Source organism: Desmodus rotundus, chromosome X (genome assembly GCF_022682495.2).
Source record: "Desmodus rotundus isolate HL8 chromosome X, HLdesRot8A.1, whole genome shotgun sequence".
NCBI lineage: Eukaryota > Metazoa > Chordata > Mammalia > Chiroptera > Phyllostomidae > Desmodus > Desmodus rotundus.
In genome coordinates, this window is record NC_071400.1 from 48,910,422 (window position 1) to 48,938,373 (window position 27,952).

A 27,952-nucleotide genomic window follows, 5' to 3' on the forward strand; every position below is an offset into this window, starting at 1 on the left:
TTTATTGAAGAGACTATCTTTGCTCCATTTTATGACCATACCTCCTTTGTCAAATATTAATTAGCCATAAGGGCATGGGTTTATTTATGGTTCTCTGTTCTATTACATTGATCTATATGCTTGTTCATATACCAGTGCCAGACTGTTTTGATACAGTGCCCTTATAGTATAGTTTGATATCAGGTATTGTCATCCCTCCAGCTTTGTTCTTCTTTCTCATGATTGCTCAAGCTATTCAGGGTCTTTTTTGCTTCCGTATACATTTTTGGAATATTTGTTCTAGATCTGTGAAATATGCCATTGTTTTTTTAATAGGAATTGTGCTGACTCCATAGATTGCTTTGGGTAGTATGGGCATTTTAATAATGTTATTTTTTTCAACTCATGAATATGGTATACACTTCCATTTATTTGTATCTTCCTTAGTTTCTTTCTTCAGTATTCTGTAGTCTTTAACTTCCTTGGTTAATTTTATTCCTAGGTACCTTATTTTTTTGTTGTTGTTGCAATAGTAAATGGGATTGTTTTCTTAGTTTCTTTTTCATACCGTTCATTATGAATGCCATCAATTTCTGAGTATTGATTTTGTATCTTGCTACTTTGCTGAGTTCATTTATTAGGTCTAGTAGATTTTTGTTGGAGTCCTTTAGGGTTTCCTATGTACAATATGATGTCACTTGCAAATAATGACAGTTCTACTTCCTCCTTTCAAATTTGGACGCCTTTTGTTTCCTTTTCTAATCGCTGTGGCTAGGACTTTCAGTACTATATTGAATAAGATTTTTTTTTGATTTTTCTATCTTCTTGAGGTATGCCAATAATGCTATGAACTTCCCTCTCAGGACTGTTGTTGCTGTTTTCCATAGATTTGGGGGTTTTGTGTGTTCATTTTCATTTATTTCCAGGTTATTTTTTATTTCTTCCTTGATCTCATCGGTAATCCATTCATCATTTAATTTTCTAGTTTGATTTCTAGTTTCATGCTATTGTGATCCAAGAAAGAGCTTGATATGATTTCAGTCTCATTTGTTAAGATTTATTTTGTGTTCTACTATGTGGTCTATCTTTGAGAATGATTCATGTGCACTTGAGAAGCATGGGTATTGTGCCTCTTTGGGACAAAATGTTCTGTAAATATCAGTTAAATCCATTTGATCTAGAGCGTCATTTAATGATGCTGTTTCCTTCTTATTTTATTTATTTATTTATTTTTGTCTAGAAGATCTATCCATTGATGACAGTGGGGTGTTAAAATCCACTACTATGACTGTGTTGCTGTCGATCTCTTCCTTAAAGTCCGCCAATATTTTCTTTATATATTTATGTGCTCCTTTATTGGTTAAATATATATTTACAAGGGTTATAGCCTATTGTTAGATTGATACTTTTTAGTATTATGTAGTGACCTTCTTTGTCTGTTGTTATGGCCTTTGTTTTGAAATCTATTTTGTCACATATAACTATTGCTACCACAGCTTTTTGTTTGTTTGTTTCCATTTGCAGGGAATATTCTCCATCCCCTCACTTTCAGACTGTGGAAATCTTTTATTTTGAGGTGGATCTCTTGTAGGTAGTATGTATAAGGGTCATGTGTTCTTATCCATTCAGCTAACATATGTCTTTTGATTGGAACATTTAATCCATTTACATTTAAGAATATTATGGGTATTTACTTATCACCATTTTTTGTTGTTGTTGTTGTTCTTATGTCCCTCTCTCTACAGCTTTCTTCTTAAAGCAGGTCTTTTAACATTTTTTTGCAATGCTGGTTTGGTGGTAATGAACTCCTTTAGCTTTTTTTTTTTTTCTTTTTTTGGTCATGGAATCTCTTTTTTTTTTGCCTTCAATTTTAAATATAGCCTTGCTGGGTAAAGTATTCTTGGCTGCGTGTCCTTATTTATTGATTTATTTTAAATCGCCTTGAATATCTCATGCCAGTCACTTCTGGCCTGAAATGTTTCTGTTGAGAAATCAGCTGACAGTCTTATGGGAGCTCCCCTGTACGTAAGTAACTGTCTCTCTCTTGCTGCTTTTAAGATTCTCTTCTTGTCTTTACTCTTTGCCATTTTAATTATGATATGTTTTGGTTTGGGTTTTGGGGGTTCATCTTGATTGGGACTCTGTGCTTCCTGAATTTGTGTGACTTTCTCCTTTACCAGTTTAGGGAAGTTTTCTGCCATTAGCTTTTCAAACAGATTATCTATCACTTGCTCACTCTCTTTTACTTCTGATACCCCTATGATTTCAATATTGTTACACTTGATGTTGTCCCAGAGATCCCTTCGATTTTCCTTGTTTTACATCTTTTTAAAAAGATTTTATTTATTTATTTTTTATAGAGAGAGGGAAAAGGAGGAGAAAGAGAGGGAGAGAAACATCAATGTGTGGTTGCCTATTGCATTCACTACTGGGGACCTGGCCCGCAACCCAGGCATGTGCCCTGACTGGGAATTGAACCGGTGACTCTTTGGTTCACAGGTCGGCACTCAATCCACTGAGCCACACCAGCCAGGGCTTGTCTTATGTCTTAAGTCTCTTTTTAATTTTCTCTTTGGGTGGATACTGTTATCCTGTCTTCTAATTTGCTGATTTGTTTCTCTGATTCATCTAACCTGCTGTTGATTCCTTCTAGTGAATTCTTCATTTTAGATATTGTAATCTTCATTTTTGCTTCTTGTTTATGGTTTCTATGTCCTTTTTTAAAATGCTTATTGTCTCTTTGTTTAAGTTCTCACTGAGATCTTCTGTTCCTCCCCTAAGGGTCTTGAGCATTCTTATAACCATGATTTTAAACTGTGTATCTGGTATTTGGGTTGCTTTCATTTCAGGTATTTCTGTTAAATTTTCTGGGGATTTCTGTTTTTCTTTTTCTTTTTTAAATATTTAATTTATTTATTTTTAGAGAGAGGGGAAGGGAAGGAGAAAGAGAGGGAGAGAAACATCAATGTGTGGTTGCCTCTCATGTGCCTGTAACTGGGGACCTGGCCTCCAATGCAGGTATGCACCTTGACTGGGAATCAGACTGGTGACCCTTTGGTTCACAGACCTGTGCTCAATCCACTGAGCTACACCAGCTATGGCTTCTGTTTTTGTTTTGTTTGGGGCATTTTTATTTCTCTTCACATTTGTTTCCTGTGTGTTAGGTAATTGTGCTATATCTCCCCCAAAAATGTGGAATGATTCACAAATTTGCATGTCATTCTTGTGTAGGGGCCCTGCTAATCATCTTGGTATTGTTTTATTTTGTATATATACTTATACAATTTAGTATATGCACTGCCAAAGTGGGCACCAGATACTTTTTTAATAAGAGCAAGTATGGATGAAGAAACTGACAAATTATTCAATAATTAGCATATTTCAGGCCCTTTGGCATGCAATCTTCAGTGGAAGCCTTCCTGAAAAAGGACAAAGTGGTATCCAGAACTCTTACCCTTTCTGCCCATGCTCTCCTTTGAATCCTGTTTGAAGTTTCTATGACTCCTTTGACTTGCTGAACTTTACTCTGTTTCTCTTCTCTTCATTAAATGCACTGTGTTGCAGTGGCTTTTCCTATTTTTTGGGATTTCAACACACCAACTTTTTAAGCCCTAACCTCTTCCTCCAACCACCACATTTTAAACAACTTCTCTCTACCATAAGCCCTCACTTCATCAAATCACTGATTTGTTTTTCTTCAGCCATAGGCACCTTGTCAATACTATCCTGCCCCCTAAATGCCAAATGGAAAGGAGGCAACATCATTGTCAACTCTTTTACCCAACTTATTTTCTTTTTTTTCCTTTTTTAAAATATATTTATTGATTATGCTATTACAGTTGTCCCATTTCCCACCCTTCACTCCACTCGATCCTGCCCACCCCCTCCCTCCCACATTCCCCCACTATAGTTCATGTCCATGGGTCATACTTATAAGTTCTTTGGCTTCTACATTTCCTATATTATTCTTACCCTCCCCCTGTCTATTTTCCACCTATCATCTATGCTACTTATTCTCTGTACCTTTCCCCCCCTCTCCCCCTCCCACTCCCCTATTGACAACCTTCCATGTGGGCTCCATTTCTATGGTTCTGTTCCTGTTCTAGTTGTTTGCCTAGTTTGCTTTTGTTTTTGTTTTAGGCGTGGTTGTTAATAACTGTGAGTTTGCTGTCGTTTTTACTGTTCATATTTTTTATCTTATTTTTCTTAGATAAATCCCTTTAACATTTCATATAATAAGGGCTTGGTGATGGTGAACTCCTTTAACTTGACCTTATCTGAGAAGCACTTTATCTTCCCTTCCACTCTAAATGATAGCTTTGCTGGATACAGTAATCTTGGTGTAGGTCCTTGCCTTTCATGATGTTGAATACTTCTTTCCAGCCCCTTCTTGCCTGTAAGGTCTCTTTGGAGAAATCAGCTGACATTCTTATGAGAACTCCTTTATAGGTAATGGTGTCCTTTTCTCTTGCTGCTTCTAAGATTCTCTCCTTCTCTCTAATCTTCGGTAATGTAATTATGATGTATCTTGGTGTGTTCCTCCTTGGGTCCAGCTTCTTTGGGACTCTCTGAGCTTCCTGGACTTCCTGGAAGTCTATTTCCTTCACCAGATTAGGGAAGTTCTCCTTCATTATTTGTTCAAATAAGTTTTCAAATTTTTGTTCTTCCTCTTCTCCTTCTGGCACCCCTATAATTCGGATGTTGGAACGTTTCAAGATGTCCTGGAGGTTCCTAAGCCTCTCCTCATTTTTCTGAATTCTTGTTTCTTCATTCTTTTCTGGTTGGATGTTTCTTTCTTCCTTTTGGCCCACACTGTTGATTTGAGTCCTGGTTTCCTTCCCATCACTATTGGTTCCCTGTACATTTTCCTCTGTTTCTCTCAGCATAGCTTTCATTTTTTCATATAATTTGCGACCAAATTCAACCAATTCTGTGAGCATCCTGATTACCAGTGTTTTGAACTGTGCATCTGATAGGTTGGCTATCTGTTCGTTGCTTAGTTGTATTTTTTCTGAAGCTTTGATCTGTTCTTTCATTTGGGCCATTTTTGTTGTCTTGGCTCACCTGTTGTGTAAAGGGGCAGAGCCTTAGGTGTTCACCAGGGTGGGGTATCCGCTGGTTGCTGCACTGTGACGCTGTACATGGGGGAGGGGCCGAGAGGGAGCAATGGCGCTTACTCCACTCTCTGCGGGATTTCAGTCACTCTCTCAGCTACCCACAATCAAACTGGGCCCCTCTAGTGCTGATTCCCAAGTGGGTGGACTTGTGTATGCTCTAGGCCCCTGTGTGTCTCTCCAACAAAGTCTCCTGTGAGGCTGGGAGTTTCTCCCACTGCTGCCTCAACCCCCACAGGTGTTTCAATCAGAAGTTTAAGGCTTTATTTCCCCGAGCTGGAGCCCTGGGTTGTGCCGGTCTGTTTCACTCCTTCGAGGTTCCTCCCAGTTTATCTATGCATGAATGTGGGGCTGCGGGGTCTGCTAGCTGTCGCACTGCCTGCCCTGTTTGTCCCACAATCCACCATGTCTCTGGATCCAGCCACTTTGCCCCGAGTCCTGTGTGCCCTGGCTGTCAGTCTCTCCCCCACCTAGTGGTCTGGATGAATGCTTCTCCTTTATCTCCTTGGTTGTCGGACTTCTGTGTGGTTCAATTTTCTGTCATTTCTGGTTGTTTTTTTGTTTTTAAATTGTTGTTATCCTTCTTTTGATTGTGCGAGGAGGTGCAGTGTGTCTACCTACGCCTCCATCGTGGCGGGATAGATCCCAACTTATTTTCTTATGTCTCAGTCCTCATTGTTTCATTTCATCATGGGGGCAATTGAAGCTAGAGAAATGCTTATCCAAAGCACATGTTCAGACACAGTGAGTCTTTCTTTTTATATATGTAGTTTTCATTTATACAACTGTTTGCCAGGTATTGCACTACTATCTTAGTATGCATTATCTCATTTAATCCCATTCACAACTTTACAAAGTAGGTACAATTAAAATCTCCTTTTACAGCGGAGGAAACTGAGGCTCAGAACAGCTAGGAGACTTGCACATGCTCATCCTGCCAGTGAGTAGCAAAGTAGATTTGTCTGTCTGGTCCCAGGTTCTGAATGGTTAAACAGAGTATTCTGCTGTAAAGGTTTCCCCATAGTGATAAGGCTCTGTTATACCAAGGGTGAGTATATGAAGCAACAGATTTTCTTGGAAGTGAAGAGACAGGGCCCTGAAGAGTCTGAGTAACTTCAAACACCAGGACTCTGTTTTAATGGCAGAGTACTGTTGTCAGGGCTATTATGTGTTATTGAAGAGGTGAGGCTAGGGAACTAGTTTTGATTCTTGAAAATTGATAGTTGAGTAAACCTGTAACATTGGCATTGAGAAGTAAATTCTTGATGTCATTGTTTAATAGATCATGGGGATGTGAAGCATAATTGTTATTTTTCTCCTTCTACTCCAACCAGGAAACTGATGCCAAGAGTATAGATGATCACAGTTTGGGAGTGACCTTCTGAATGTTCTGAGCTAAAAAGGGGTTGCAAAGGGGGAGATAGCCAGGAGGAAGACCCAGAATAGTGTGAACAACAATCTTGTTGGCTTGGATTCATTGGTTTCCAACTGACCCAAGTCCTTCTTGTCTGTTCTCATTAATAAGCTTGCAGCATGTAGCAAGAAATACTTGGCATTCTCCAATATAAAATCATTGAACTAGAATTGATACGACTCAAACTTCTGAGCACAATAAATCAATACATAGAGAGTTTCAAAATATACCCATGGGACTGAGGCTATCCTCAAGCCTTAACCTAATAACCCATTTGAAACAGCCCAATGTTTCACTTTGAATATAGTATATGGATTAATTTTAAATTCCTGCATAAAAACTTTTCCTTTTCTTGGCTCTTTTCTGGAAAGAGCTTGTGTTGGCTATAATTTCTCTAAAGACCTCTTTTGAGTTGTAGACTTCAGATGAAGACTTAAACCCATTTTCTGAAGTGTCTGTCCTTTTTAGTGTCAGTTCCAGTCATTACCGTCTATAGGCATCTTGGAAGGACCTTGCTCCATGTCTAAAGCTGGACAAGTCATTTCACCTCTCTAGGCCTCAGCTCTCCCATCTATTATGGTCCTGATTCGCCCTTTTCCATGAAGATATTAGAGCAATTAGATTATTGAAAAGAAATGGTTCAAGATATATGATTGTGGTTGTCTTCAGGTTTTACCTGGCAAAAGAGCTGTGTTAGAGAAAAAACGAAAGTAGTGTAAGGTTAAAGGGCCAGGAGCTAGAATCATTTGCTTAAATTCAAATCCCTATTCTATCTCCTACTTGCTAAATGATCATGGAAAGTTTCTTAATGACCTAATAGCCTTAGCTCTGTAACTTCGAAAAAGTAATAATTGTACCTATTTAATAGAGTTATGGTATGGAATCAAAGAGAATACATGTCAAGGGTCTGCTTTATAGTTGGTGCCCAATAAATGGCAGTTAATTTTTTTTTTATTATTCTGAGTGCATGACGCTCTTCGGAGAGGTATAAGTGCCCAGGTATTTTGGACAAGTCACTTAGTCTCTTTAAAATTCAATGTTTTCACCTGTGCAATGGGGCTATTAATAGTAGCTACCTCTTAGAGATTTTTGAGGACTAAACAAGATAATTCCTGCAAAGTTCTGAGCTTACTGCCTGTTACATAAAAGGGCTCCAACCTCAGTGACCCTGTAGGCTCACTGGCAGGAGTGTCCAACCTGTGGCCTGTGGGCCACATGCAACTCAGGAATGCAGCCCAACACAAAATCGTAAATTTATTTAAAATCCTTTTTTTGCTGATCGGTTTTCATTACTATTTGTGTATTTAATGTATGGCCCAAGACAACTCTTCTTCCAGTGTGGCCCAGAGACACCAAAAGGTTGGACCCTTTGGTCTCTGACTTCTTAGTATTTGGGCAACCTTTGGGCCCAGCTCCCACCCCAGCAGAAATTTATGATGCCTGTGAGGTATATGTTGTTTGGGATAAGAAGAGGAGGGTCGTTTTTTGTTTTTTGGGTTTTTTTTTTTTTTCAGGGGGATCTCCTGAGACTGAGAGGGCTTCCTGCAAATGCACAGCACATTGTTACATGGCATGCTTCTAGAGAGCAGCTGACTCCTAGGAGCAAAACCAGTTCACAAAGTAACAAAACTGGGGATAAAACAGACCCTGCTTAGCAACTGTCATAGGAGCCTGACGCCAGGCAGCACAAAGTTCTGTTAGTGGCCTCTCTTACACCTCCTCTGGCAACCTTGCCAGCTATGTATTCCCTTCTGGCATTCCTCCAAGACAACAGGCTGGGGAACCCTGGATCTCTTTCCCAAGTAATACATCAAGTAAGGCAACTGTATACTACCATAGTGACAATTCCTACCTGATCAATAGAGTTGGGACTTGAGCCCTGGTGACCAGGCCTGCCTTGAGGAAAGCCACCTGTCAGGGCATCACTTGCCTCAGCATGGTGACCAAGCAACCTGGCCTGCCCACTACTGGCTCTGGGTCTTTCTCTATATGTTAATCCTTACCTCTGGGGCCCCAGACAGACAATTTCAGGCATGTGCTGCTCTCATTGCATTTTCTACTTTCTTTGCCTTAGTTCAACCCTTGTTATTTCTTCCTTGAACTATATTCAATATTATCATTGATGCTGCTGTTGATGCTACCGATAATGGTAATAATAGCTAACACTTGAGTGCTTAGTATGTTCTAGGCACTTTGCTAAGCATTTACATGTATTATCTCATTTAATAGTCACAACAATCCTGGGAAGTAGGCACTATGAATATTTCCATTTTACAGAGGAGGAATAATAATAGTTAACATTTACTGAGTACTTACTATGCTAAGTGCCTAATATTTACTTTCTCATTTATCCTCATAATACCTTATGTGATATCTGTCATTCTTGAGTAGTCAGGGTCAAATGGAAACCTGGACACCTATGGAATATTTAGAAAGGGTTGTTACGACTCAAGCGGACTTTTGATGCACTTTGACAATTAGTCCTTCTTTGCCACCCCTTCCACTTTCCCACCAGCTGCTTGTGTATGGTAGACATTGCTCATTCTGAACCCTGCTAGGGCTCTGGAGATAAGAAGACCATGTTAACACTAACTGCTTGCAGCAAATGAGGAGTGGTGCATCCTACCCCTTCTGGGATGTTTTGGGATAGCTAGGTTCAGGCTAGGGTAGCAGCTTACTGAAAGTTACCAAGTAAAGGTCATACCTCTTAGCCTGGAGTTTTAGGCTTTTTAATTTATGACTATAAATGACTATAACATACATTTCAGTGGTGTCTACTAACACAGACCCAGTCTTTCAGCCACTGCTACCCCCATCTTAAGAACACAGTTTACACACAAATACTTATTTCCATGACTTTTCTCATGGTGCTCTCCTACTAGTTCTTCTTCAAAAATCCTTCTCAGACCATATTACTTCTTTATCTCTTTATTATTTCATCCTTTCATCCCAAGGACACATATTGAACATCTATTATACACTAGATGCCGTGCTATGCACTTAGAATATGAATACAAGCAAAGCAGGTATAGGCCCTGCCCTGATGGAACTCATGGTATTGTGGAAGAGGCAGACATTAAAAAAATAAAGCCAGACATATATAATTATAAGTTCTAATAAATGCTGTGAAGAAAATGAACAGGATGGTTTTAGACACAATAACTAAGAAGACTTAACTTAGATGGAGGGGGAGGGATCAAGAAAGGCCTTTCTGGGGAAAGCAACATTTAAGCTGAGACCTGAAAGATGAATAAATATTAACAAAGAACTTTCCATACAGAGGGAACAACTTGTGCAGATACCATGAAATAGAAGCTTGGCCTATTCAAGCAACTAAAAGAGGCAGTGAATCAGGGAGAAGGTGGTATTCAGTGAGGCTGGAGACAATGCAGTGTGTTGCATGCCACAGTTATGAGTTCTCTCTTTATGCTGAGTGAGTGCAGTGGGAAGTCACTGACATGTTTAAGTGAGGGATCAAACTAATCTAATTCATATTTTTATACTAGTATTCTGGCTGCTTTACAAAATAGGGCTGGAGAGTGGCAAGAAGAGAGAGAGAGGCAAGATAGGAGACCAGGACAGTAGTCCAGGAAAAGAGATGCTGGTGGCCTAGACTAGGGGGTGGCAGTGGTCATAGAGAGAAGAAGCAGGTTTAGGATACATTTCAGAGCTAGAACCAAAAAGGATTTGCTAATGGTCTAGATATCGGGACTGAGGGGAGGAAGCAATCAAGGAAGACTTCCATGTGTCAGGCTTAAGCAAGGTCAATAGCAATACAACTAATGGACATGGTGGATGTATCCTTAAGGAGATTTGGAGTTTAGCTCCACTGTGCCACATTTGGTCTATAATACTCATTTAGCATATATTCTATACTACTTTCGTTTGGTAATAGTTAACAAGACTGTATTTGTTGTTCCAAGGTAGGTTTTAACCTCTTTGAAAACACTATGTCTTACTTGTGTCTGTATTCTCCAAAGAACCGAAGACATGATGTACTGAAGACTGAATGATCAATTAAGGGAGGGAACTCCTTTCTCTTTCAACTTTACTCTTCTCACTAAAGTATCAGACATGACTCTGGATTAAGCTTTTTTAAAAATGAGACTCTTGAAGAGATATGTGCTTTGATACAGACTTAGAACTGTATTTAATCATTAATCACCTTTGAACAATTGCTGCTGTGTCAGCTTGATACATAGGGTACACCTAACCTTGGTCCTCAGAACATCCTTTAGCAATGAAATAAAGGCTCTCTACTCACAGAAGAATGGCCTCATGGTAGTGCACAGGTTAATTCAGAGAGGGAAGAACAGAAGACTAGGAGTAGCCTAAGAACCTCAGTTGTTCAGGTAGATGTGGGCTTTTGTGGCCATGGGTTTCAGCATGTGGCATCTGAAAGCACATACCATGGATAGCATGCTACAGAATCTTAGATTCAGTTGCAAAATAGACTAAATATAGTTGGATTTCCATGTCTAAACAAGACAAAACAAAAAGGAGGTACCCTATTGCAGTTTTTATGTGATTCTTGCAGAAGTTCTACACTGACTCATCTATTCCTGAAGTTTTGAGGTAAGAGACCAGGAGTCTGCATTTGTACAAGCATTCCAAGAGATTCTCCTGCAGGTTACCCACCCATATATCACACTTTGAGATGTCCCGGCTTAAGGATCAACCCTGGAACTAAAAGCAGGTAAAACTAGCTAATTGGGTACAACTCAGCCTATCCCTGCTACCTCCTTAGGAGACAGTTCAGTTATTTTCACTAGCCCCAAGAGTTTTACACACAGTCGTGCCCATGTATGGACACCCAGAAGAATCACTAAAAAAAGAGATGTAACAATCTGGCCACCAGAGTAGGAAGGGCCAGGAAGCCAGAATTCATAACATTTCAGCTGTACATGGGAACTGACTGGCAATACAGCTCCATTTTAGGGATGGTATCAAGGGGTCACTGTCTGATGAGTTACTGTACAGAGGCATAATCCTCAGTTCCCAGAAACTTCTGAGGTTGCATTTCAAAGAGGAGCTGAATTGGTCCTTGCCCTGTACTCTAGCATTCAATCAGGGATGTCGGAGGGAAACAGGTGTGTATTTAACATCTCCATGGGATTTAGGGTACTTTGAGTAGTTTCCTGCCTCCAGCTTCACACTGTAAGGGACCTGATCCTAGTATAGCCAGCCCAGATTGTTACTTCAACAAAACTTGCTTTGCATCCCCACCACAATAGTTGACATCACATAAATAAACTTTCTCCAAGTAGCCAAGGGTTTAACTCTAAGCAGCTCCATCATCACTGCTTCCCACTTCTCTTGCCTTCTACCTCTTCTCTTGGAGACCTGAGGTTGAACTGGTCATCAATTGTAGAACACACAGACTGTAGCAATGAGCATCTAGGGGTCCATTATACTTCCTGTCTTCTAAGGCCACCAAAAGAAACCCACAGGCAATAATCATATCCCCACTCCCACCCCTGTGGAACTGGCTGTACCTTCTGAATTTCCTAAATCTAAAATCGGCCCTTGGTGGTAACCAGCACCTCCCCAGTTGTTTCGACTCTGGGACAACCTCACTCCCAATGATTTTCTTCCAAAAGGGGTCTATTCAGGATTTGGAGACATCTTAACTCCTCTTAATGCTTTTCCATCTATGTTATCCTCTGTCATTACCCCAAATGTAAGTTCCTTTTCTCTCCTGGGATATTTCATCACTGTACATGTTTGTGTTTTCTCTTTACACTCTATCCACTCTCCCAGGCCATTCATCTGTGCCCTTTGAGACTCATGTTGCACTTCAACAAACTCCCCTGGCCCTTGTCCTCTTGCAGTGTCTTCTACCTAGCACATCACAGCACTGGCTACACAGTAGCATTAACTGGGCAGCTTTTTAACAAGGCCCCATTGCCAGAGATTCTGATGCAATTGGCCTGAAGTGGACCCTGGGGTTCTGTACTTTGAAGAGCCACCCCACACGATGCTAGTGTGCCGCCAAGTTTACAAACCACTGATGACTACTTGCTTTAACTGACACAACTCTCTCAGTTTTTTTTTTAATTTATTTTTTATTGAATTGATTGGGGTGACAATGGTTAATAAAATTACATAGGTTTCAGGTATACAGTTCTATAATACATCATCTCTATATTGTATTGTGTGTTTACCACACCAAGTCAAGTCTCCTTCCATCACCATTTATCTCCCCTTTACCTTTTTCTACCTCCTTTGATCCCCTTCCAATTCTCTCACAGGTTTATCAAGTGTAGGCTTGCTCATTCTCCTGGATTGTATATACCACAGAGCTGAGGTATGATATCCACATGGTCTTATTCCCTGGCATAATTTTCAGGCCTTTTGTGTCCATGCTAAAAAAACAGGTAAAATGAAACAAAAACCAGATTTTTTGCTTATTGTTTTAAAAATGAAATTAAATAAAATTAAATCAGTGCTCCTTTGAGGCACATGCTATTTATACCACCCACTATTCTTTTTTCAACTCTTGTTCTCCTTATTCACCTATACTTTTCCTGGACTTATCATCTTCTTCTCCAACCTAAGTCCTACTCTTATCCTGGATGACTTTAGTGCCCCTAGATTTAATCCATCCAACATCCTAAGATACTCATGATTCCATCCTTCCTTTAACAAATATTTATGGATTACCTGCTATGTACAAGGCGCTATTATATTGGTGATACAAGGGATATAGTAGTAAACAAATGAAGAAAAGTCCCAGCCCTCAAGAAGCTTATGATTAGGAGTTCAGGAGGGAGGGAGACAACCAACCAGTCAGTAAATAAATAGATAAGAATAATACAGGGAATGTCATATGGTAATAAACATAAGAAAAAAATTGAAGCAAGACACAGCTAATTTTGGGAGAGAGGAATCAACTTTGTATGTGAAAGAAGAAATTACAAGGGTAGCCTTCATTGAGCTGATAATATTTGAGCAAAGGCCTAGAGGAAGTAAGGGCGCTACCATGTAAATAACTTGTGGGAGAGCATTATAGGTAGATATAAGAGCAAGTGCAAATGTCCTGAGACAGGAGTGTACCTGGGTGGAAGGAGGCAGGATGACTGAAGATAAATTAGTGAGGGAAGAGTAGATGAGGCCAGGGAGACAACATGGGGCCAGGTGTTATTTGTCCTTACAGGAAATTGTAAGGACTTTGGTTCTCACTCTGAATGAAATGGTGAGCCATTGGAGGGGAGGGTTCTGGCTAGAGAATGAGATAGTGCCTGACTTATATTTGAAGTTTCTCTGACCTCATTTATCTCCACTCATTTTCATCTCTGTTCCACTTCAATTACCTGTCCCCATTTACAAATACACCTGTATTTTGTCATTGTTCCAAACCACTGAAATCTTAAACTCAAGTATTGTGATCACAAGAAGCTGACACATCCAACTTCACTCTAATTATATTTTTTCTCTCATCTCCTAGCATACTCGAGTCTTCATGGATATCAGTTCTCCTGGCTTTTCTTCTTTCTCTCTGCCTCCTTAACCCTACAGTGCATTTCTTCCAGCAATTCTCATGTGCCAATTTTCTTGTCTGGTTATTCTTATACTACAGTAGTTAATCAAAGTCCAAATTATAGATCATTTCAGTGTATCTTGGTCTTAGCTCCTTATTAGAATCACCTGGGACACTTCAAAATATGCTCCTTGAGTGAACCAGAGTGAGACCTCGTGAATAAATCCAGTGACTGCCTCTTTTCTTTTTATACCTCCACACCTGGGCCTGAAACCAACCTCAATTGTTCCCTTAAAACCACTTGGACACCTTACAAAGTGATCTTCGTGAGCTACATCTCTCATTCCTCTCAGTGCTTCACTGAAACTTTCCCACTCTCATCCAGCCTCCAAAACCAATTCTGTCCTTGTCTCTCTTAGAAGATGGCTTCAGGACTCTTGGCCAAGATGGAGGTGTAGGTGGACACACTGTGTTTCCTCACACAACCAAAAGAAGGACAACAACAAATTTAAAAACAAAAAATAACCAGAACTGCCAGAAAATCTAACTGTATGGAAGTCCAACAACCAAGGAGTTAAAGAAGAAACATTCATCCAGACTGGTAGGAGGGGTGGAGACAGGCAGCCCTTTGGAGAGGACTTGTGACAAGGCAGCGGCTGGAGGACCAGGCTAGGCGGCGGCTTGTGGACTGGGCGGTCCCACATTCGCTTGCAGATAAACCTGGAGGAACAAGTGGGGAGCAAGACAGACTGCACAACCCAGGGTTCCAATATGGGGAAATAAAACCTCATAGCCTCTGATTGAAAACACCTATGGGGGTTGAGGTGGCAGTGGGAGAAACTCGCAGCCTCACAGGAGACTTTGTTGGAGAGACCCACAGTGTCCTAGAGTGTACACAAACCCACCCACCAGGGAATCAGCACCAGAAGGGCCAAATTTGATTGTGGGTAGTGGGGGAAGTGACTGAAAACTGGCAGAGAGGTGAGGAAGCAGCACTGTTCCCTCTCAGATCCCTCCCCCACATACAGTGATGTGGGTTGCCCTGCCCTGGTGAACACCTAAGGCTCTGCCCCATACAACATAGAAGGCATGCTGAGACAAAAAAAAAAAAAATAGCCCAAATGAAAGAACAGATCAAAGCTCCAGAAACAAATACAACTAAACAACAAAGAGATATCCAACCTATCAGATGCACAGTTCAAAACACTGGTAATCGGGATGCTCACAGAATTGGTTGAATATGGTCACAAATTAGAGGGAAAATGAAGGCTATGCTAAGTGAAATAAAGGAAAATGTACAGGGAACCAACACCGATGGGAAGGAAACCAGGACTCATATCAACAGTTTGGAACAGAAGAAAGAAAGAAACATTTATCCAGAACAGAATGAAGAAACAAGAATTCAAAAAAATGAGGAGAGGCTTAGGAACCTCCAGGACATCTTTAAACACTCCAACATCCAAATCATAGGAGTTCCAGAAGGAGAAGAGGGAGAGCAAGAAATTGAAAACTTATTTTAAAAAATAATGACGGGAGGGAGGTGGGTTTGGCTGGAGTTGGGTAGAGGGGTGGGGAGAAAATGCAGACAACTGTAATTGAACAACAATCAAATAATTAAAAAGTTGAAAAAAAAAATAATGACGGAGAGCTCCCCCAATCTGGCAAAGAAAATAAACTGCCAGGGAGTCCAAGAAGCTCAGAGAGTCCCAAAGAAGTTGGACCAAAGGAAGCACACACCAAGGCACATCGTAATTACATTACCCAATATTAAAGATAAGGAGAGAATCTTAAAAGCAGCAAGAGAGAAGGAGTTACCTACAAAGGAGTTCCTATCAGACTGTCAGCTGATTTATCAAAAGAAACCTTGCAGGTAAGAAAGGGCTGGAAAGAAGTATTCGAAGTCATGAAAAGCAAGGACCTACATCCAAGATTCCTCTATCCAGCAAGTCTATCATTTAGAATGGAAGGGCAGATAAAGTGCTTCTCAGATAAGATCAAGTTAAAGGAGTTCATCATCACCAAGCCCTTATTATATGAAATGTTAAAGGGACTTATCTACGAAAAAAAAGATAAAAAATATGAACAGTAAAATGACAACAATCTCACAGCAATTAACAACTGAACCTATACAAAAACAAAAACAAACTAAGCAAACAACTAGAACAGGAACAGAACCACAGAAATGGAGATCACATGGAGGGTTATCAACAGGGGAGTGGGAGGGGGAGAGAGGGGGAAAAGGTACAGAGAATAACTAGCATAAATGGTAGGCAGAAAATAGACAGGGGGAGGTTAAGAATAATATAGGAGGCACGTGGCGGGACCCTCCTGGAGCAGGCCCGACCATCTGGGCCAGGTGGCCCAGGGACAGGGCCCAGGGCAGTACTGCCGGGCAAAGGCCCCGGAGGACCTCGGGGCCAGAACGACGAGCCCGACTTGCGCCCACCAGGAGGGCTCCAGAGGAGCCCACGGGTCCGATTCACACCAAGGGCTGGTGTCACCTTCTACACGACCAGAGCAGCGTCGCTCGGTGTTCCTGGAGGAATTAAGTAACTCGTCGGCCCGGGAAGTGCTCCCACCCATTTTACAGCATTTGGCATCAACATTTTATATCAGTGTGGCATTTATCCTTCCAAAACCTTTACTCGAGTGCAGAAATATGGACTCACCTTGCTTGTAACTACTGATCCTGAGCTTATGAAATACCTAAACAATGTGTTGGAACAACTAAAAGATTGGTTGTACAAGTGCTCAGTTCAGAAACTGGTGGTAGTCATCTCAAATGTCGAAAGTGGTGAGGTCCTTGAAAGATGGCAGTTTGATATCGAGTGTGACAAGACTGCCAAAGATGACAGCACGCCCAGAGAGAAGTCTCAGAAAGCGATCCAAGACGAGATCCGCTAGTTGATCAGACAGATCACCACCACGGTGACGTTCCTGCCCCTGCTGGAAGTTCCCTGGTCCTTTGATCTGCTGATCTACACAGACAAAGATCTGGTTGTGCCTGAAAAGTGGGAAGAGTCGGGACCACAGTTCATTACCACTTCCGAGCAAGTACGTCTGCGTTCCTTCACCACTTCCATCCACAAAGTGAACAGCATGTTGGCCTACAGGATCCCGTCCCCGACTGAAGGTGCGCTGAGGACAAGAACGGGATTCTCAGACGTGTTTCCTGAAACCAAGCCAGCTGTAGTTTGTGGTGTATTTCACTGATTGCTTTTAGATGAGAAAAACTTACCATTTTACTGAACTGTGCATAATCGTTCCATTTTTTGGTACCTGTTTGACTTCCCAGAGTAGACGTAATTTTTTGCATATTGTTCAAAAGGGAGCCACAGACGACATCAGCACTGCCGGGTCCTTGCCTTTGAAGGTGGTGACTAGACGGGAAGACTTTTGCTGTGAAGCTGAATGCCTTTTTAATCATACTTTCTGGCCAAGTAGCTTGAGTCAGAATACAGGCGAATAACACACACAGCAGAAGAAGTCCGATGATTCAGAATTTTTATTTGGGTCCTAAAGTAACTGATAAGCCACAGCAACAAAATACTGCTATTAGGTCCTTTTGCCATTTATTTCATTTGTACAGTTTCCATATTGAAAAAATCTCTAATTATTTGATTTAATGTATATAATTTACACTTACAAAGCCATTGCTGTTTCTCCTGTTTAAATTTTGGTGACAGAGAATTCTTAAAAATGTCTTTTTGTGTTTTATAAAACCCAGCTTTAAATGACAATGATAAATAAAGTTAAATGTGTGTGTTTAAAAAAAAAAAAAAGAATAGTATAGGAAATGTAGAAGCCAAAGAACTTATATGTATGACCCATGGACATGAACTAAAAGGGTGGGGGTGTGTAGGGCAGACTAGAATAAAGGGGATAAAATGGGACAACTCTAATAGCCTAATCAATAAAATATATTAAAAAAAGAAGATGGCTTCATTTTCCATTTCATAGTGAAAATAGAGGCTTCCACACCTCGATGTCCTACCTTGTTGCCTCAAACCTAGATGTATCTATGTTCATTTTTATTCTCCTCTGTGTCTCTATGAAAACTTCCTTCTATTTTGTGGCTCTTCAACATCTTACCATTAGCTCCCTTCAAAATATCTACAGTTTCTTTTATATTTTATGACCTTTTCTTCATGCTTTTAGCCTCCCTTTCTAGCTACTGCCCTATATCTCTTCTTCCTTTCAGAACCAAGCTTCTTGGAAAAGAAATCTACTTAGGCTGCCTTCATACCCTCTCTTTCAACCTACTTCCACAGTCTACTGGGATCTGGTTTCTGCTCTCATTGCTCTCCTAAAACATCTTTTGCTGTGAACTCCAGTGATCCCATATGACAAATCTAATGAACATTTCTTGTTCTTTTACCCTACCTGGTATTTTCTGAGTCATTAATTTATACTGCTTGCCTTCCTGAAAATTTGTTCTCTGGTGGATTCCATGACAGTGTTCTTTCTTGATTCCCCTCCTATTTCTCTGACTGCTTCTTGAGCTTTTCTTATTTATCCCATACCTAAAATATAAGTGTTTCCAGGAATATCTTTCCCTATCTCTCTTTTCACTACTTCACATTTTTTCTTGGAAATTATATTCATGCCTGTGGCTTCAACTATCACATATTTATACCTATCAGATATATACCCTACCACAGTTCTCTCTCCTGAGTCCCAGATCTGGTTGTAAAATTTTCTATGGGCTGTCTCTGCCTAGAAATTCCACTCATGTCCAAAATGGAACTTGACTTTTTATGTACTCTGACTCTATGAAACCAGAAACCTGAGTCATCCAAGATTTCTCCTTCATCTCTTTCAATTTCCATAATTGCCAGTTCCTTCCAAAATATTTCTTGTCCCCTTTTCATGTTGACTGTCACTTCTCTGGATTTTCATAATCTCTCATCTAGACCATTACAATATCTGCCTAACTGGAGTGCCTGGCTCTATTGAAAACTCCTTCAAGCTGTCTTGTGAGTATGAATAACCTTTCTACCTTGATAAACTTATGTTATTTCCCTGGTATGTATGCCACTAATGACCCCCAGGGACTTACAGCACTAGTTTTTAAGATTTTATTTATTTCTAGAGAGAGGGGAAAGGAGGGAGAGAGAGAGAGAAACATCAATGTGTGGTTGCCTCTAGAGCGTCCCCAACTGGGGACCTGGCACCTGGCCCACAACCCAGGCATGTGCCCTGACTGGGAATTGAACCGGCAAGCCTTTGGTTCATAGTCCAGAGCTCAATCCACTGAGCCACACCAGCCAGGGTAGTAGTTTTTAAATTGTACTTAATGTATCCCTGTGTGTCTTCTGGAGTGAAGGCGGGGGGCAGTAGGCTGAGTAGACTGTACACCAGGATCCAATTCCTAATTCAGCTAAACCAGCTGTGTTTTGTTTCTGTTTATTATCCTGGGCATCTAAGGACATTTTTCATTAGAGTAAAAATTCTTCAGCAAGAAGAAAAATTTGAATTCCGTTGACTTTGATCTTTATCACAAACTCTAATGAGTTCACTGTTTATTACAAATAGAAGAGTATTTCTTATATCAAAAGTATGAGAATTTCATAAAGCTGTGTCCAGGAACAGTGTCCTTTCCAGATGTGTATTGTCAAGGCCCAGACTGCGGGCTGTCACAGCTTGATGTGACTTCATGTGAGTGTTCAAAGGCCCTTCCTCTTCCCTTCATGGTTGCTAGTACCTCTTACAGACATGAAAATTGAAGAACTCTGCCTAAAGAACACGCATGGTTTTGATGCCTGCACCATTCCTGGTCAACCTCAGATAGCAAATTACACATCATTCCATAACTTGCATTTTTTTCTATTTGACATATCTCTAATATCTTTCTAAGTGATTCAAGAGTCTTTTTAAAAGCTGCCGAATAGTACACTGAATCAAGTATTGTTACATATTTAATTTGTGAAATGAAATGTTGTTCACTTTCTTAGAACTAAGGGAATCTTATGATAACCTGTCCAGCCCTCATGCCATGACCTCAGTGGGAACTGATTCCCAGTGAGCTTAGTTCTCAGAGCAGTTTATGGACAGTGGCCTTTATTTGCTCTTCTGAACTGTGATTGAATTTAGGTTGTAGTCTTTTCATCTGTATTCAGGAAGGGGGGAAATGCACACCCTCACTTATAAAAGGGAATTTTGGCATTGACAAATCTGGTGGTTGCCAGTCTCATTCTATAAAAATAGTCTTAATTTGTCCAGTTCAGACAGTGTTCATAGGTGAGTCATCTGTAGCCATGCCCTGGCTTGACCTGAGTTTCTAGTGTCATCTCTCCATAAGCAAACATTTTTGTCTAAACTGCTATTAAGTGTAAGCACTGAGCTGCAAACCAGGTTTTAGTGCTGATTGTACCACCCAGTTTACCTTGGGCAAGTCACTGAACAATCCTCATCTGAACATTAATGGTGTAGATCTCTGGGCTCCCCTTCTGGGCACTGATACCCTGAGCTTTTGATGCTAGGAGATAATCGGGGTGGAAATGCTTAGGTAATTCCAAAGTGCTACATCAGTGTGAGGTGTAATTAACTAAACCTACTGCTTTAAGTTCCCATAGCAGCGGAAGGACAAGTAAAGGGGCCTTCTTGGTTAATATATCACAGGGCAAGTCAATATCTGAATGACCTGAAGTTGGCAGTGTAGTGTTCTTTACTGCCAAGTAAAATAATAATAAGAGCTGTTATTTATTGAGACATAACCATATGCCAGCAGTATGCTAAGGACTTTCACATACAGTTTTGTTATTCATCCTCACAGTAAATCTATCATTATTGTTATTTTTGCCCTTTTTTCAAATGAGGAAACTGAGAGTCTGGGAGATTAAGTGACTTAGTTGACATCTCACACCCAGTAATGATGGAACTAAGATTTAAACCATTATTTTCCTGATTCAGAAGCCCAAGCACTTTCAAGTGCGTGAAAATTTGAGGGTCAGGACCTTGTTTTCTAGCCCAATACTTCTCAAACTTTACTGTGCACATGAATCACCATATCTTGCTAAAATCAGATTGCTAATTCACACTTCTGGGGTAGAGCCTGAGCTTCTGCATTTTGAACAAATACCCAGATACTGCTGAGGTAGCAGGTTCATGGACCACATACTTTGACAAGCAAGGAACAAGAAGACTTCTACAGAAATTCCTTGACCTACATTTGCCCCTGGAGCAGGATCACACAGGCTGTGTCCTATACATTTCCAGGGGGCACCATTTACATTCTAGTCTCTGTGTAGTATGCCTCCCAAAGCTGTGTACTTACTGTGGTGTCCCCACCCTGGAGTAAGAACATGGCAAATAGTAAGTAGATCTACAGACTCCTCCTCTACCTGGGCCAAGTCTGAAGAAAGAAAAGTGCTCTTTCTCCCACAAGTGACAAATTAATCAGTGCAGTTGAGTAAAGAAATGCAAAGCCAGTCTGCTCACAATGAGGGTGGCCCTTTTGGTGTTACAGGCAAGAAAGGGAGGAGGGATTGAAGGAAGCTGGCTGGCTGGTGGGCTGGTTCCATTCTTATGCTAACAAAGCCTTGATTCCAGGCTGCAGCTGCTGCCCTGGCAGGAGTGTGGGCCATTCTTGGCAGCGTGCTTTAGAGTGCCAGACCCCCGGAACAGGTGCAGCTCCACTTGTTCTTTTGTGCAGGCTGACTGTACAGACAGGGAGCTGATTATCACTGTGAATCAGGGATTACTGTTAATTTACCAGCTCCTCCTCAACAAAGGGGCAAGCCTTGAGAAAGCTCTCTCTTCTGGCCAGAGTGAGACTGAATGCCCCTAAGGCCATGTGGTCCTCAGGGAGGTGACACTGAAGTCGAAGTGGGACAGGAAAATCAGATCCAGATAGCAGTTCTTCTGGCACAGGTCAAAATGTCTGAGAGTCAGAGGACTAGGAGCTTAAACCTACAGTCCCCAAGCAGGAGACCAAAACCTATTGAGTTATCTATCTCCAAGCTCCCCTTCTCTGGTTGGGGGCAGCTGCCTGGAGCATCCCTAACCTGATCTGAGGTCAGCTGCAGTGGTAAGTATGCAGGATGCCTAGCTAGCTATCACTGATCCCTTTCTCCTCTGCTCAACCTCAGCACCAGGCTTCTGGAACGAGAAAATTAGCTTCTATTCACAGAAAGTCAGGAGACCTGTAGGACTTTGTTTAGGAAGACCAGCTCCAGAGTGAGGCAACCTGGATCTAGATCTTAACTTGATTACTTACTAGCTGCATGAGCTTAGGCAATCTTTTAATTTCTCCGAGCCTCACTTTTGTTACTTCTCATCAAAGGATAATAGTATCTCTGTCATGGGGCTACTATGACAATTTATTATTAATATATATATATTTTACTATTAATAATGATAGCTAACACTGAGAAGCATCTGCTGTGGGCCAGTCAGTCACTCTTCTAAGCATGTTACAGGATGTAATTCACTAAACCCTCTACATAATTCATAGAGATAGGTACTTATATTACCTCCACTTTATAGATGTTGAACTGAGGATGAAAAGTGTTAAGTAACTTGCCCAAGGTAACACAGCTAGTAAGCAGCAGGGCTGAGCATTATTAAACCCATTCAGTCTGCTCCACAGGCCACCTCTTAAGCACTATGCTTTACTGCACAAAGTCACATAAGTAGAGTGGTGAGCACAGTGCCCAGCATATGTAAATCCTTGGTGTATGAGGCTGGTTATTATTCACTAACATGAGGTAACCTCACTGTTTTAATGGATGGCTAAATATATGTCACCTAAAATGGAATATGTGTTTCTAATATGAAAAATGAGGTTCCACAGTTGGAGTCTCCATAATGGAAAGAATGGTGGTCTTTGTTGGCCCCAGGGATCCAATTCTATTCACTCAGACACAAAGAATTAAGACAATTCATTTTGCCACTTGGCTGAGCAAACCATTTTTGCTCCACAGAGCAGCTTTTCATCTGTATGCACCAAACCTCTGCCTCTTAATTCTATAGCTTCTTTAGGTCCACTGCTTCTCTTCAAACTTTTATCTCTATATATTTGATTCACTTACTATGTCAGCAATAGGGAGGAAGAGTAGAAAGGAAGGAGGAAAGGAAGAATAGGAAGAGGAGAGAAAGGGGAAAAGAGAATGAAAGAGATATGGAGAGAGATGAAAGAGACTCCTTATAAATGAGAAAGAAATAAGACAAACAGTTCCATGAAAATCTAATTTTCAATAGTAGATTGAGACAATTGTTTTATAAGAATGTTTATGGACAAGGAAATGTGCACAATATACGATTAAGTGAGAAAAACAGGCTACAGAATAGGTTGTGTGACACCCTATTGGAGTATGTGTGTCAGTATACAAGTATGGAAAAAAGGCTAGAAGAAAATATACCAAAATATTAACAATAATTTTCTGTAGTTTGTGAAGTCATAGATTATTTTTCTCCTTAAAATTTTTCTGTAATTACAACAGAATTCTAAATGAATATAAAAGACTTTTGTGATTAAATAAAGTTCCAAGGCACAGAAAAAATGTAGGATGAAGTTATGTCTATACATTCTATATCACAGGTGGATCCTTCACCCAAGAATGTCCTGTCCTAGAGAGCAGTGATTGTGTCCTATTCTAAGTAGCACTCCTTGTGTGCAATGGAATGCTAGACTATTCAACAGGTTCTCAGAGAAATTTGAGATGCATCTCAGTCAGCTCTGAGTCAGCTCTGAGAGTGTCTAATCTTCCTGCCCAGACAGATAGGTAGGAATGGAGAGCCCTGACCTGTGATGTGCCCACTTAGGACACCTATGCCCCTGACAATAGTTCAGGGAGTCAGTGATACATTTAATATCCTAAAGGTTCAGCATATGGGGCAAACCCCAGAATAGAGCTAGGGGGACAAAAACAAACATCAGGAACTAATGAGCGAGGACCACCAGGGCTGATAACAGAAAGGTGAGGCATAGAATTATCTTCCCTAAGCTGGAGGTTTCTTATGCAGAGTTTCTATCTGGGGGTGGGTATGATTGTTGGAAATGGGTAGAAGATTTCAGGCAATGTATAACCAGAGGGCACAAAATCACATGCCTTTGAGGGCCAAGCTGGTAGGATAAATGAGTACAGGGACCTGGGTGAGGACTGCAATGGCTGGAGACAACATTTCCCTCATAAAATTGCAGTGGGAATCCTGCGAATGTGGGCCCAGGGATTCCATGTTTTATGACTTTTCAAAAAAAATAAATAAAATTCCAGATATTTATATGAAAACTTTCAATAACTTTTTTTTGGTCAAGATACTACAGGCCAAGGAAAATTAATATGTGGGCCACAGCTATTTGTACTTTTAATTTTAAATAATTATAAAGTCACAGAAAGTTGTAAAGATATTACAGAAGGGTCCTGTGTACTCTTCACCCAGTTTCCCACAATAGTTACATCTTACATAGCCATTGTAAAATATCAAACCAGGAAATGGACTTTGGCACAATGTGTGTGTATACTTCTGTGTCAGTTTGTGTGGGTTTAAGCATCCAATACCACAGTTAATATACAGAACTACAGTCATCCTTCCATTCCTTCCATTTCTGTGGGTTGTGCAGATTCAACCAACTGCAGATCAAACCTATATGTTTAAAAGTTATTTTGTTGCTGACATGTACTGTATAGTTAGGCTTATAATGGTTGTATCTCTACTGAATATGTTTAGGTTTTATTTTCTTGTCACTATTCCCTACAAAATACAGGATAAAAGCAATGTACATTATACTAGGTATTATAAGTAATTTAGAGATTATTAAATACTAATACTATGCCATTTTATAATTGGGACGTGAGTGTCTGTAGATTTTGGTATCCATGGAACCAATGCACAGCAAATACCTAGGAATGACTGTGTTCCATTACCACAAAGAACTACTCCCTGCTACTCCTAAATAGCAACACCCACTTTCCTCTCCCCAGGATCCCTAACCCCTGGCAACTATTAAACCTATCTTCTATCTCTATAATTTAATCATTTCAAATATGTTATATAAATAGAAAAATATAATATGTAACCTTTTGACATTAGCTTTTTTTACTCAGCAGAATAACCTAGGGACCAATCCAAGTTGTTGCATATATTAATAATACATTCATTTGTATATTTATGTTTATTGTATTTTTCCATTACCATTTAGTCCCCTTATACTTCCCTCACCCCAGCAATCACCACACTGTTGTCCATGTCCATAAGTCCTTTTTCCTTTTTGCTCAATCCTTCCACCCCTAACCTCCCCGCCCCTGGCTGTCATCCTCTCCATCTATGAATCTGTTCCCATTTTCCTTGTTAGTTCAGGTTGTTCATTAGATTCCACATATGAGTGAAAGCATATGGTATTTGTCTTTCTCTGACTGGCTTATTATACTTAGCATAATGTTCTCCAGGTCCATCCATACTTGTTCAAAGGCTTAAATTTTCTTCTTTTTTATGGCTGGGTAGTATTCCATTGTGTAAATGTCCCATAGTTGTTTTATCCACTCATCTACTGATGGACAGTTGGGCTGCTTCCATATCTTGGTGGTTATAAATATTGCCTCAATAAACATAAGGGTGCTTATGTTCTTTCAAATTAGTGTTTTGGCTTCCTTCATATATATTCCCAGAAGTGTGATTGCTGGGACAAAAAGCAGATCCATTTTTAGTTTTTTGAGGTATCTCCATACTGCTTCCAACAGTAGCTGCACCAGTGTGTATTCCCACCAACAGTGCACTAGGGTTCCCCTTTCTCCACATCCTCGAAGACACTTGTTTATTGATTTATTGATGATACTTACTCTGAGGTATGAGATGGTATCTCATTGTGGTTTTAATTTGCATGTCTCTGATGATTATTGATGTTGAGTATCATTTCATATGTGTATTGGCTATTTGTTATGTCTTCCTTGGAGAAGTGTCTATTCAGGTCCTTTGGCCATTTTTTAAAATTGGGTTGTTTGGTTTTTTTGGTGTTGAGTTTTGTAAGTACTTTATACATTTTGGATATTAACCCCTTATGAGATGTATTGGCAAACATGTTATCCCATTGTGTGGATTATCTTTTTATTTTGTTTATTTTGCTGTGCAAAAACCTTTTAGTTTGATGTAGTCCCAGTTACTTATTTTTTCTTTTGTTTTCCTTGTCTGGGGAGATATATCTGATACAAAATTACTATGTGCAATGTCTGAGATTTTGCTGCCTATGTTTTCTCCTAGGATTTTTATAGTTTCAGGTCTAACATATACATCTTTGATCCATTTTGAATTTATTTTTGTGGTCCAGTTTCATTTTTCTGCATGTATCTGTCCAATTTTCCCAGCACCATTTATTGAATAAACTATCTTTAAAACTATCTTGGTGTGTACTTCTTTTGTCAAATATTAATTGACTTAAAGGTGTGGGTTTATTCAGCGCTCTCTACTTTTTTCTACTGATCCATATGTCTGTGTATATGCCAGTACTATGCCATTTTGATTAGTATGGTCTTAGAGTATAGTTTGATATTAGGTAGCGTGATTCTTCCAACTTTGTTCTTCTTTCTCAGGATTGCTGTTGCTTTGTGGGGCCTTTTGTGGTTTCATATAAATTTCTGAAATATTTGTTCTAGTTTTGTGAAATATGTCATTGGAATCTTGATAGGAATTGTATTAAATCTATAGATTGCTTTGGGCAGTATGGGCATTTTAATGATGCTAATTTGTACTATCCATGAACACGGTATGTGCTTCCACTTATTTGTATCTTCTTCAATTTCTTTCTTCTGTGTCTTCTAATTTTCTGTGTACAGGTGTTTTACATCCTTGGTTAGGTTTATTCCTAGGTATTTTACTCTTTTAGAAGCAATTGTGAATGGGTGTTTTCTTAATTTCCCTTTGTTAGTTCATTATTAGCATATAAAAATGCAACTGACTTCTGGATATTAATTTTGTAACCTACTACTTTGCAAAACTCATTTATCCATCCAGTAGTTTCTTGGTGGAATCTTTGGGGTTTTCTATGTACAGTATCATGTCATCTGCAAATAAAGACACTTTACTACTTCCTTTCCCATTTGGATGTCTTTTATTTCTTCTTGTCTGATCACTGTGGCTTGGACTTCCAGTACTATGTTGAATAAGAGAGGTGAAATCAGATATCCCTGTATTGTTCCTGATCTTAAAGGGAATGCTTGTAGTTTCTGCCCATTGAGTATGATGCTGGCAGTGGGTTTGTCATATATGGCCTTTATTATATTTAGATATGTTTCTTCTACTCCCACTTTGCTGAGAGTTTTTAATCATAAATAGGTGCTGGATTTTATTAAATGCTTTTTCTGTATCTATTGATATGATCATGTGGTTTTTATCCTTCATTTTGTTTATGTGGTGAATCACAGTTATTGATTTGCAAATGTGATACCAACCTTGTATTGCCAGAAGAATTCCCACTTGATTATGGGCTGTGATATTTCTGAAGCATTGCTGTTTTCAGTTTGCTAATATTTTGTTGAGGATTTCAGCATCTATGTTCTTCAGGGATATTGGCATATGATGTTCTTTCTTTGTAATGTCTTTATCTGGTTCTGGAATTAGGATAATGCTGGCCTCATAAAATAAGTTTGGGAGCCTTCCATCCTCTTGAATTTTATGAAATAGTTTGAGAAGGAGGGGTATTAGTTCTTCTCAGAATGTTTGGTAAAACACACCTGTGAAGCCACCTGGTCCAGAGCTTTTGTTTGTTAGGAGTTTTTTGATTACTGATTCAAGTTCACTAGGTGTAATTTGTCTAACCAGATTCTCTGATTCTTCCTTATTTAGCATTGGAAGATGTATGTTTCTAGGAATTTATCCATTTTGTCCTGGTTGTCCAGTTTGTTGGCATATAGTTATTCATAATGTTTTCTTACAATCCTTTGTATTTCATTGGTGTCAGTTGTTATATTTCCTCTCTCATTTCTTTTTTTTAAATTGTTCAATCATGCTTGTCTCCTTTTCCCCGATTAC

The 27,952-nt window shown here is 39.9% G+C and overlaps 2 protein-coding genes and 1 non-coding gene across 6 annotated transcripts in view; 2 read left to right on the forward strand and 1 right to left on the reverse strand.

Moving 5' to 3' along the window:
- LOC112296874 (uncharacterized) overlaps window positions 1-17,200 on the forward strand; it is a 30,945-nt gene extending 13,745 nt beyond the window's left edge. The window contains 1 exon segment of the mRNA XM_024551641.2: window positions 16,578-17,200. Within this exon segment, the coding sequence (XP_024407409.2) occupies window positions 16,578-17,200 (623 nt within the window).
- PAK3 (p21 (RAC1) activated kinase 3) overlaps window positions 1-27,952 on the forward strand; it is a 385,169-nt gene that overhangs the window by 13,381 nt on the left and 343,836 nt on the right. The gene's annotated exons all lie outside the window — the stretch shown is intronic.
- LOC112296905 (U6 spliceosomal RNA) lies at window positions 3,166-3,269 on the reverse strand. The gene has a single exon (XR_002973993.1). It is a non-coding gene; the product is annotated as a U6 spliceosomal RNA (small nuclear RNA).